This window comes from Pistacia vera, unplaced genomic scaffold (assembly GCF_008641045.1).
Source record: "Pistacia vera cultivar Batoury unplaced genomic scaffold, PisVer_v2 Contig317, whole genome shotgun sequence".
NCBI lineage: Eukaryota > Viridiplantae > Streptophyta > Magnoliopsida > Sapindales > Anacardiaceae > Pistacia > Pistacia vera.
This window is the reverse complement of record NW_022196132.1, coordinates 634157-647175: the sequence shown is the minus strand read 5'-3', so window position 1 is coordinate 647175 and position 13019 is coordinate 634157. Positions and strand designations below refer to the sequence as shown.

Here is a 13019-nt window from a genome sequence, read left to right as displayed (position 1 = left end):
ATGGAATATATTAAGATTTAAACTACTACTTTTGTTCAGCGAGTTAAACTTTGGACAGAAATTGGAATATTTGATTAGCATTGTACTGTTACTTATTATTGATATTTTTCTAGTTAGTCAGATAGTAGAGGAATAATATTACTATGTATCCAAAAAATATTTCAAAATTTTCATTCCAAGTTATGTGCCAACATATATAACACTGTTTTAAAAACCGACCCGTTGTAAGACCCAGCAAGGTGACTGGGTCACGAGTCAACCAGTTGGACCATCGGTTGGATTGGTGAGCTGAGATTGAAAGAATTTTTTGGGTTTATTTAATTGTGTTTTCTAGAATTTAAAAATGCAAATGAAGTAATGGACGCATAGCAAAATGGGTTTTTATTACAACTCATGGAGCCTTTATGTTTTGTTGGAAAATGAACCCAATTACACCTACACTTTCTATCATTTTAAATTATCAGATGATACGTGTACGTTCATAATTGTTGGCATGTGAGAGGTAGGACAGGCACTGCTTAACTCCAGCCACGTGTGGGTGAGGGCATCTATGAATACTCTAGAAAATCTCCAACACAACTCAAAAGATCCGTGTAACAACTGCTGTAACTAGTAAAATGCTTGCATAATAATAATAGAAAATGGGCCCAAAACTTTTCTTTTTATTATATGTAATAAATCTTTTATACACAAAGAGCATTATTTACAAAATGCCATTTAAAAAGACAAAAACAAGGGAAACAGTGTAGCTATTACTCCTCGCTTGCCGACGCCCCTCCGACTGCATCAGCACCTAGATCCTGCATCCACAAAGGAAAATGACGGGGTGAGCACAAAATAATGCTCAGTAAGTAAACCCTCTATTTGTCTATCCCTGTAACTATTTTTCTTAATTCCTTCCTCACACTTTCTTTCTAGTGTTTTCTACTAACGTCATGGCCTCATCTTACCGGAGGTACGGCCGGATGGCGTTCACACAGCGCCATCTCACTCTTCATGATTGTCGGGTGGAGTTCACACAACACCAACCCACTCTTAATGACTACCGAGTGGGGATCACAAAGCACATATCCGGTTTTCATAACTATCGGGTGGAAACCACAAAGAACCTACCCGTTTCTCATGACTTTTGGGTGACAATCACAAAGCATCACCCATTTCTAATAACTATCGAGTGACGATCACAAAGCATCAACCCGTTTCTAATAACTATCGGGTGACGATCACAAAGCATCAACCCGTTTCTCATGCTCTTCTCATTCACTCTACTCTAGTACTTCTCATTCTCTCTACCCTTAGAGTAGTTGCATTTACAAAGTTCTCTACTCATAGAGCAAATGCATACACAAAGTTTTCTACTCTTTCTTAAGTCAATTAATGCATATGGATGGTTCATGCTCATTAATGCACTTAGGAAATGCTAATATGCAATGTTGTAATAATTAAGGTTCATAACTCATTCTCATGCTTCTCTTAGGCATTTCATCAAACAACTCATGTGCATATAAAACTCTCCTCTAACTACAACTCTATTTCTCTCTTTAACCATCCAAATTGGAAGTAATTTCCCTTCCATGGGCATAATCCCTACCATAGAAGAACACTCCCAAAATACATACTCAATTTCATCTAACTTCATCTCAATCAATCAAACATCCACACTTCCTATAAAGGAAAAGTATCAAACAATTCATCATGAATACTTATCTCAATTTAATTTCTCAACAAGTAGACATATATCTCTACTCAATTTCTCAAATACATACATAAAACATGCATACATCATTTCTACTAAATATCTACTCAAAAGAATTCTCAATTCTCAACTTGGGTTGGGATTTACTTACCTTGTGATGGAGAGATCCCACTAGCACTACCTTTCTCTTGGTTTGCTTGACTTTTCTCTACCCCTTAAACAATTAAACAATTCAACCAAAAGACCTCAATATTCAAATATACACAAAATCTCACAAAACTTCACATCCAAAGCAAGAATCCTTACCTTAGGATGCCTTAGATTGATTTTCTACCCGATCTAACTAAAAACCCTTCAATCCATTAAATCTTAAGAAAAATTTGATAGAAATGGGAATGAATGAGGCGGTGTAAGAAGATATGAAGTTTTCTACATTACCCTTTTATAGCAATTTTCTCCATCATTTCCCATTTCCCTTACTTTTTCCTTAAGAATTCCATCTATATCCTTTTGTTATTACAATCACCCCCACAAACTATCTCTCCATGAATTTCCTTCATTTCACTCCCCACTTTTCCTACTAATTAGGGGTAAAATGGTCATTGTGCCCAAAGGAAAGAATTCTCTAAAACTCAAGCTTTTGTTAGGCTCTGTCGCGCGGCGAAGACTATTCTTTCGCCGCCGAGGGGGGGGGGGGGGGGGGGGGGAAACTTCACAACCTACACCGTGGGTTGCAGGGCCTCATTGCTGCGGCGACGATTCTTCTTCACCCCGGCGAAGATAGTAACCCCAAAATTCCACCAAGTCTCTACAATTTCAGGGCAACCAAACCATATTAACAATATTCCAAGTCAACAAGAGTAAAGTAAGAGACATTAGCTACATACCGCGAGTGGGGCATTACAGCATCTATGAATACTCTAGAAAATCTCCAACACAACTCAAAAGATCTATGACCGTGATGGAGGCGAACAAAGAGAGAAGAGAGCAAGTGCAGAAGCAGAAGGTTGACGAAGTTGAAAGAGTTGCATAGAAGAAGAACGATTTTGATACAAAAACAATAGGTGTTGGAGCAATGGTAAAGGAGCTGATTCGTGAATCCATAATTACTCAACATGATCATGACCGAGATGAGCAAGCTTAACATCCTGATGATGGACTGCATGTCTACTCTACTGTCTAAGAGCAAAACGAAGCTGACGTAGTACCGTAGTCACGATTTCGTTAACGAAATCCAGGTCTTTGATTTCAATGAAGAAGATTGGATTTCGATGGAGGAAGTAAGTTGAAGAAGATGAGGAAGTAAGCATAAACTTTACACTTTAGAGAGGATGAAAATGGAAGTTGCGGTTTGGAGATGAAAATGGAAGTTGCGACAACTGAAATGGTCTATGGCGAATGAAACCGATGCAAGGGAATTAAGATTAGGTTTTTTTTTTAGGGTTCAATTAATGGACTGGAATAAGTTTTGGGCCGATCGGATTGGACGGTTTGCACTATAACACCAGTCCAATATTGGTCCAAAGTGACTCTTTTAGTATTTACAGGTTTAATAACAATCCGGACCGAAGTGGAGCCCGGGTCCCAGTCAGACCGGCCGATCTGGTCTGGGTTTTAAAACAGTGCTATATAAAAGACAATTAGGAGTAGCATGATTAATTCCCATCAACTATAATGTTAAATTGATTAAGAGAAAACGTCCAATGTAAAATTCATATAAATTTTGAGCTTTCTCTAAAGATCAAGCAAGTTCATCATATAAAATCTAAATTTGAAACGTTAATAGAGATAGTACTATATTGAAATACGGTGTTTTCCGACACGGAAAATGCGTCAGACAACAGAACCATGCATCCCAGATTACATTTTCCAGCACAAAAGAGAGCCAATCATAAGTGAATAATCAGTCCTTTTTTTATTATTTGGTTATTACCAAAGTACAATCTAGCAATATAAGTGTAATAGATTCCTGAAAAGCAAAAACATAAGACAATAAAACCTAGGGTTTGAGGAATTCTATTTGAAGGAGGTTAAAGGGATATGCAGAAGAATACTCTATGATAAATAACAATTATAAATGGGTGTTAATGTCAACACACAAAACATACGGGAATTTGAAATTTTTCCTTGTCCAGTAGGGGCCCATTACAAGAAATTTAAAAAAAAGTGACAAGTTTTCATCACAGAAAGTGAAAAATTCATCTTAAAAAGTAATATGGGACAACAGAACAAATCGTCTCCAAAGCCATGTCATTGGGGATGAAATACAATTTCGTCATTAAAGATTAGTTATTTGTGACGAAATTTTTTGTCCACAACAGAATAACTATTCGTCCCAGATAAGTACCATTTTCCCGGCGGGTAGCACCAAAGACTAATTTGAAACATAGAGATAATAGCAAATCCAAAATACAGGCAGTTTAACAGATTAAGGACATCAAAAGTAGTAAAGAACTCCAATGAGAATGAATAACAAATAATTATGTCTACTGCAAACCAGTAAAGAAAATGTATAGTTAGACCAATAATTTTGTTTGCATAATCACTATACACATTCACAACGGCATAACATCATTTAATTATCCAGTAAAACCAAAAAAAAAAAAAAAAATTTCCTTTTGTAGGGGTATGCATACATACCATTCAGGTATGGGTATGTAACAAAAGGAAATGGATGGGATAATAAGCCTAAACAATCTCAAACAGCCAATAAGCTGAAATGTAATTTATAAGGAGGAACATACAGCATGTGCAAGGAAGAATTGGACATGGAACAACAACCCCACAACTTTATAGGTCAATTTAAATCACAACAATAAAACCAATTAAAACATTAGTTCAGTAGAAAAACCTTAAGCCCTTCCTAGAGAGCTCGTGAACGGCATGACCGTAAGCAAGCATGATCATATTCTGATCGAACAAATTCAAGTAATCGTTGTAGTTCCATCCTCCTGTGCCATTGTTGCCAGGACCATGCAAGGGGATATGCAAGAATAGCAAGAATGCTGTAAATTGCACCCTCCCACCAATGATAAGCGGCAATAGCATTTATCTCATCGACAAATGTATTGAATGCACCCTCCCACTGTGGACTGCAGTTTTGCAAAACTGCAGTGGACTGCCAATTCATTTGTAGCTGAATCAGAACATAATCTAGATTAGTGTATTTTATTAATGGTTTAACTAAATCTGTGCTCAATAGCTTAACAGGTTCAAAGACATCTGACAAGGCCTGAAAAAATTATATTAGAATTGTTAAATTTGATAGAGTCAGGCTGCTGATGCAATGGATGATTCACATTTCAAACTACATATGCAAACAGCTATGTATTTGTTTTTGTATACTTATTATATATGCACAGTCACATACAAAGTTATCCTATGTGTCCAAAGAAATCATATTATTATGTAAAATAAAAAAAGGAAAGTAACCTTAAAAACAAGTCCAAACTTTGGCCTTTTTTCCAAGTATTTCTCTTGTTTAAGAAATCAGCACCAGAAGATTGTAGACTACTTTATATCATCTTTAGCTGAGAACAAGCAACATAATTCACAGTTCTTTATGAGCAATATAATTTAAAAAAGTTCCTATCCTCGGTTCCTACAAAACAATAGACAAAGAACAAGTTGTTTTGAATCTTGGTGAAGTACATGCTAAGGTGTTCTTGTTGAGCATCTGTTAGGATCCCACATTGAAAGGGAAAAGGGTGGGCATGTGGGTTATAAAGGCTTGGGCACCCTCCTTTGGCAAGCCGGTTTTCTAAGGAGAGTTCTACCCAAGCCCATGAAAGACCCATGGCCTAGCCCAAATTGTTGAGTTATTGGAGTGAGTTCCTATCAATGGAATGTTAGGATCTCGCATTAAAAGGGAAAACGGTGGGCATGTGGGTTATAAAGGCTTGGACACCCTCCCTTGGCAAGCCGGTTTTCCAAAGAGAGTTTTACCCAAGCCCATGAAAGACCTATGGCCTAGCACAAATTATTGAGTTATTGGAGTGAGTTTCTATCAATTGGTATCAGAGCATGATCTTGCACCTATGTGGCAGCGCACACGTGGCAGGCTGACCTTGGGCCCGGGCTGCTACCCCGAGAAAGGGCATGGAGGCTTGAGGGAAAGGGGATCCGCGTAGTCATCCAAGGGATAAAGAGGCCGACGGAGGCAAAGAGGCGACATGGATGTCGGTTGCGGAAGTGTGGTGGAATGTTAGGATCCCACATTGAAAGGGAAAAGAGTGAGCATGTGGGTTATAAAGGTTTGGGCATCCTCCCTTGGCAAGCCCGTTTTTCAAGGAGAGTTTTACCCAAGCCCATGAAAGACCCATGACCCAACCCAAATTATTGAGTTATTGGAGTGAGTTCCTATCAGCATCATACTCAATCTAGAAAATGTAAACAAACGTTACATGTAAAAGCAAGGGCATTGCAATTAAAATATGCAAAGATGCATTGTACTGACTACTTTGAGCCTTTGACTTGGCTGACAATCACATGCATTGTACTGACTACTTTGTCACAAACTTCATGGGTTTATTTATGTAGTGCAAATATTTTGCGTAAAGAGTAAACAAGTGTCTTATGCTCTATGGTTTTGGCCTTCGTAATAATGACATGAGCACAATATTAAGCATGATTCATCTATGATCTCTAGAACAAATAATTGCACTCTCAGCAGCCAATCAAGAAGGGCAATGACATCGGCTTATAATCAATTCTATACCTCATTAATCATTTAAAAAGCTCTAGCTATAGTTAAAGAATCCAACTTAGTAATTTATGCTCTGGCTAACATGAACCTAAACAGAGGCTGCTCTGATATCAGTTTGAAAATCAACATTTTAAGTCAAACATAGTAGGCCTAGTTTATCTCAAAACCATTAGCTACAACTTTCTGGCTCTTTGTGAACTCTGTCTACATCTTGGTATGAACTTTCCAATATCCCATTATTTGTTTATACATATTTTTTCTACTTTGTTTATCCCTCGGCGGATAATCAATCCTAGTTTACAACAATGCACTCTACTTTTCATCCCTTAGTCTAAGGTTTCAAAAAGTTGTCACTACCTCTTTTTCTTTTTGTAAGTTAACAAGGATTGGCTGATTGTGATCTCACCTCCCAAAACAGAATAAAAAATAAAGGTTAGATGTGCAAGTACATGTTTCCTTTAGAATCATCATCATCGATAAATATAAATAGTATAATGAAACAGCAATAGAATATATAAATTCTCAACTTCAATAAAAACCTTGTTTTGTAGATGGGTTTCAAAGTTAAATCTACAGAACCAAGAGACAATCCCTCTTTGTCCTTTATTCATCATTTTTTTTCCATCACGCTAGAGATTACTTGCTACTCAAAATTTCACATAACCTCTATTGCTACTTCTGCCTTAGGCCCACATCAAGAAAACTTAACAAACTGAAATTGATAGTTACATGTGTATCCACTTGCACCAGAAATCATAGCACCATCGTCACTGTTCAATAGTAGCATTCATGTGGTTAAGAAAATGAAAGCAGCTTCTAGAAAATATAAAATTCGCCTGCACATTTGGTGTAATTTTTTATACTTGCCTCTCCTTTAGCTTAAAAATGGAGTTGCGATTTACTGATGCAGGTAATATTTCCTAGCTTTGGAGAGAGGTATCTGTCTTCTGTGCTATTTGAATCGGCGAGAAAGGAGGCAGAAAACATGGTATTCGAGCCCTGATTTGCTATTGTTGCCAATTGGTGTATTAGTAGAGAAGAAGAACATGATTTTAAGAATAACAGTGTTTGTTGGTGGTTTTAATTTAGCATTTTTGGTGGTTTTTGTGCGAACAGAGGGGAATTTGAGTGAAGATTGCGAAAAAGGCGTTGTCCCCTCACTCCCACCCGCTCACTAGTGAGTAGGACCCCGAATGCATTTGTGTAGGGACTTCAAGCCCATACAATGTATGAACCATATCTAACAATTGATAGATGATGAGTTATAAACATATGAAGTGTTACTTATCAAAACTATATTCATAACATTTTCACAAGAAATGCTACAATAGATACATATTATTAACATATTTCCAAAAAGTGTTATTGTAGCCCTTTTTTTTTCTTTTTTTGTAGTGGGTGAAGCAAAGAGCGAAATGAAGAGAAAGAAGAAAACGACGGTGTAACAACTGCTATATACTAGTAAAATACATGTATAATAATAAAAGTAAATGGGCCCAGAAATTTTCTTGTATTACTTATATACATTCTTTGTACAAAAAAGAGTATCATTTACAAAATATCATTCAAAAACAGGGGAACAGTGTAGCTATTGCTCTTCGCTTGCCGACGCCCCTCCGACTGCATCATCACTTAGATCCTGCATCCACAAAGGAAAATAACGGGGTGAGCACAAAATAATGCTCAGTAAGTAAAACCGTTACTTGTCTATCCCCGTAGCTCATTCTCTTAATTCTTTCCTTACACTTATTCTGTTTCTGTTTCTCTTTCACACAGCTTTCTTTTATTAATTTCTGTTATATGTCACGGCCTCATCTTACCGGAGGCACGGCCGGGTGGAGTTCACACAGCACCATCCCACTTTTCATGACTATTGGGTGGAGATCACAAAGCACCAACCCGTTCCTCATAACTATCGGGTGGAGATCACAAAGCACCAACCCGTTTTTCATAACTATCGGGTGGAGANTAGGATTCGAAAGTCTGAGAATGAGGTGAAGAATGAGTGGTAGACGGGAAGCTCAAACGAGTAAAATATATGTTGTATTTTCTGTTCTGGAAATGATTTTTTAGAGCTTGCTAGATGAGATTTTCTTGAATAATTGTGGTTGATCGTCTCAGAATGAAAGAGGGCATGTTTGTTTGTCAATTTGCAGATATTATTTAAGAAAAAGTGTTGAACAACTCAAGCACACATATGGATGCCGCCTCAGTTACAGGTTCTTCGCCATTATCACCTTGTTCTATGCTATTTTATGTTTATGAAATTTTGAGTCATAGATAACTCCGGATTTTTCATTCAAGCCTCTCATATGTGTAACATCGGTAGCCAACACAAAGATTGCGGCTAAGAATTTACTGAAACTGTTACTTGATCGCATAATTAATACAAGATTATGGAAAATATGTTTTCATTTCAAACTCCAAATTGGACTTCTATCAGATTATCCAAAGAAATCCTGAACGCCTCTACCAGCAAAAACCCGATCAGACAATTCAGCCAAAACGAAATTCACAGTGAGCAAAACGACACTCGACCCGGCTATCACACCCAGCACGACACCTGTCGTTCCCAATACTTTACCAAACGCCGGCCACTCTATCTCCCTAATCTCCTCCGAAACCCCACTCAACAAATCTCCCTCTTTCTCCTCCTTCCTCTCCTGCAAAACCTTCTTTATCTCCGATCCCAACTGGCTCAACTCCGCACTCGGCTCACTACCAGCACTACTCACCGTTTCAGATTCCGCGTCATTACCGGCCTCTGATTTCTCCGTGCTTTCTTGGCTTTCTTCGATGGCTTTAATCACTACAGATCGGTTTTTTCTCAATGCTGTGATGTTTGTGGGTTTTGGGTGATGGAAAGATATTTGGTGACTGACACGTGGAGGTTGCGGTCTGACTGAGGTTTTTGGGGTGATGGATGCCACCGGGAATTGCAGGGAAATTGCCATGTTCTTTTGGGTATTTGAATGCGAATTGGGATAACGTCGGGAACGGCAGTGGTTTTAGGATGGAAACTGTAGCTGATGTTTTCAATTTGCCTGGAAGAGTAGATAGAGCTAAAAGTTTGAGTGGGCTGGTCTGGGCCCATGTTTTGAGTAGGCCCACTATTAAGTTAATATAAAATGGGACCGATTATAATGGGCTTTCGCGGCCCAATATTAAGAGTATAGCATGTATTAATATTTAACTTCATATTATATGAAGATTATGCTAGTGATCTTAACATCAAGATAATAAAATATATTTTTTAAATCAATTTTTTTCATGTTTATATTATTTGAAAGAAATTGTAATTATTATTATTTCTCACCCAAATAATTGCTTAATGACACTTTCCTACCCATAGACTTTTAAAATACCAATTTACTACCCAAATTTATATTTCAGCGGTAAATAGAGAGCAAACTTTGTCCAAGTTGTTGGCCCTTTTGACGAGAGGAGGCCGATGAGTCTTTTGGTGGTAGAATATTAGATTTTGGTGGTTGAGATTGATCAGAATTTGACTTGGGAGGAGTGGCTGTGCAAACCCTAATATCTCGTTTGTCGGAATTGGTGAGGTCGGCAAGAATAGGGTTTGAGGAGTTTTGGTGAGTGATAATCAAGGAAGAGAATGGTGATGGTGTGAGATTACAACGATAAAATGGAATATAAATTTTGATAGTAAAATAGTATTTTAATAGTATGGTGGTGAGAAAGTGTCATTGAATCATTATTTGGTTGGGAAAAAGTCTTTTACTGTTATACATATTGTTGAAATTTTATTGTGTATACCAAACAAAGGATTTGATTAGGTGTAAGATCAAACAAAAATATTCCAAAGAGAGAATATGAGTAACAATGTTTTCCTGTCTAGAAATCATTGGGTGCGTTTGGTTCAATATTTCTACCCATATTCCGAATCTTATTTTTCAAATATTGTTTGGCACATTATTCCAAAACTATTACTATATTTTTTAATTACTTTTAGACCCCTTAAGTTTATTAATTTCATTAAATACCCCCAGAAAAAAGTTTAAAAATTAACAAAAACACCCCCATCATCCCATACTTGCCAGATTTTGGCAACCACCGTCGGTGGTAGCCGGAATCTGTACAACGGCCTACACCACAACCATAACTGGCCGGTAGTTCACCGATCTAGTCTTTTCTGGCCAGATCCACCACAGATCTGACCGAAAAAGGCCAGATCTGGCCGTCGCTGACAGCCAAAGATGAACTTCTTTGGCCTTTTCTGGCCGTCGACGGCAACATTTGGTCGTAGATGTGGCCTTTTCCGTGGATCTGGCCGAAAAAGGCCATAGCGATGCGTTACGACACAGATTCGAGTGGTTTGTGTAGTAACAAAATTTTCTGACCAGATTCCGGTGATGGTGGTCGGAATCTAGCACTACGGGTGGTAGGGGTGTTTTTATCATTTTATATATTAGGGTGTTTAATTAAATTAGCAAACCTAGGGGCTTTTTCATACATTTTTAAATTTTTATCTCGTAATACCTCCTATCCAACTACCCAATATTATTCCTAAAATTCTATCCAAAATATAAACCAAACGTACCCATATTTATTATTTATATCAGTTGTTACCTGCGTATGAATCCATTTTGATTAGAGATGTTAAATTAATTTATTAGAGAGTCACCAAGTCAGGGTTTATGATTAGACGCTGGAGTACAAACTTTAGCAGTGATTTCTGGAAGTAAATTAAGAATAAACTACAATGACAAGACTTTAATATTCAATTTCATGTCATGAACTTCCAAATCCAAATCCCTTAAATCACGGTTAATGTCAAATAGACTAAGGGATGAATGAAGACAATTGAGAAATAGATTTAAAAAAGAACGTGCAATGCGCTTTGTCTCTTTACAACAAGACTTAAAATGTAGTATTTTAAAGGCTGAACTACTTACACATACCAAAGTTTTCTATAATACAAATTGATACCTAAAAAATTTTAAAACAATAAATAGGTACCTTCCGTCACGTGCTATTAGTGATTTCTATTTGATAATAGTAAAAATACTAGAATACCCTTAAAAGTTTGATATTTTAGTTTTTTTATAAATTTAAAAATTTCTAAAAAAACCCTATAGATTTGTTAATTTAACTAAACATCCCAATATAAATTTTTATAAAATGACAAAACACCCCCACCACCCCCAGTGTCAGATTCCGGCCACCATCGCATGAATCTGTCAAAATTGCATTACGACACAGACCCGTCGAATTTGTGTCGTAACGTGTCGATCTACGGATCTAGTCGGAAAGGCCACAAAACTCTCGAGACCAGATCGTGGCGGATCTAGTCGAAAAGTTCAGATCTACGGCTAGATCTGCCGTTGAGGCTGCAAAACTCTCGACAGCCAGATCGGACGTAGTCTGGCCTTTGTCGGCCAGATCCGTGGCAAATCTGGCCAAAAAAAGCCAGATCGACGCGTTACGAACACAGATCCGACGGGTCTGTGTCATAACGTAATTTTTCGACCAGATTCTGGCGGTGGTGGGTGAATCTGGCACTGCTGGGTTGGAGTGTTTTTGTTATTTTATAAATTTTTTATATGTGGGGTGTTTGTTAAATTAGCAAATTTAGAAAAAAAAAAAAACAAAAATCACTAACAACCATGACGGAAGATACTTATTTATAGTTTTAAAACTTTTTGGGTATTACTTTGCCGATATGACAAACTTTGGATATGTTGTAAGTCCTATTTAAATCAACAATCAAAACTAGGCTTCCCGAGGCATAAACAAACCCATCAAACAGGAACTTAACTGTAAACTCCCAGACTTATCAGCAATTCTCTGCATATGAAAACAATTCTTAATTTTGTCACAATCCCTGATTGATTGGCCACCAGCAATACAAACCAAATATCAAATATTGTCTCTTTTCTTTCTTGGCTCAGGCTAGCTCAGGCTCAGCTCAGTTCCTTTTATATATATTTGAATAATTATACTGTAGTTAATTGCATTGAGTAGTAACTTTGCTGTTTTTCATGCATGCGTCTGCTAGTGGTGGGTTTTGAAGGGGCCAAAGAAAATGATCTCTGGGTCCAGAAATCAGTTTGGAGTTGATTGAGATGAACGTATTTATAATCGGACAAAACTGTTTTTTTGGCCACTTCTCCATTGTAATATCATCCAGGCATCTCCATATTTTCTTGAATTATTTCCTACTGGGATTCATGCTAATTAATCAGACGACAGACAAAACCGTTGCTCTGATTTTCAGCTGTATTATAACGGTGGACCTGTGTGCTCTTTTCTTTGTTTTCTACTCGTTTACACACCTTTTTCAAGGAAAGCCATGTTAAAAATGTAATTAAAAAGATTTTCATTGGACTGAATGTGGAAATTCGGTGATGAAATTTCAAGATAGTCAGTAAGATCACCCCCACTCTTCCACTGTTCTTGTAGTGCACATGTTTATTTGGTAAACTAATTAATACCAGCCCAGCACTAAATCTAAAGTCATTTCATTAAAGTCATTTTCATTAGATTTTGATCAAAACATCTTCTTGATCTAATTCATAGATACTGGACCCCCATTCAGATCATATTACTTAATGGAACTTAATTAATTTGAGTTTAATTTCCCTCCAGAGAAAGAAA

The 13019-nt window shown here is 37.2% G+C and overlaps 1 protein-coding gene across 1 annotated transcript; it reads right to left on the bottom strand.

The window, feature by feature from the left end:
- Window positions 1–8376: 8376 nt before the first annotated feature.
- On the bottom strand, window positions 8377–9422 carry LOC116136653 (preprotein translocase subunit SECE1). The gene has a single exon (XM_031422325.1). It carries the CDS (start codon window positions 9353–9355, stop codon window positions 8846–8848), a length of 510 nt encoding a protein of 169 aa, XP_031278185.1. The 5' UTR covers window positions 9356–9422; the 3' UTR covers window positions 8377–8845.
- Window positions 9423–13019: the final 3597 nt, after the last annotated feature.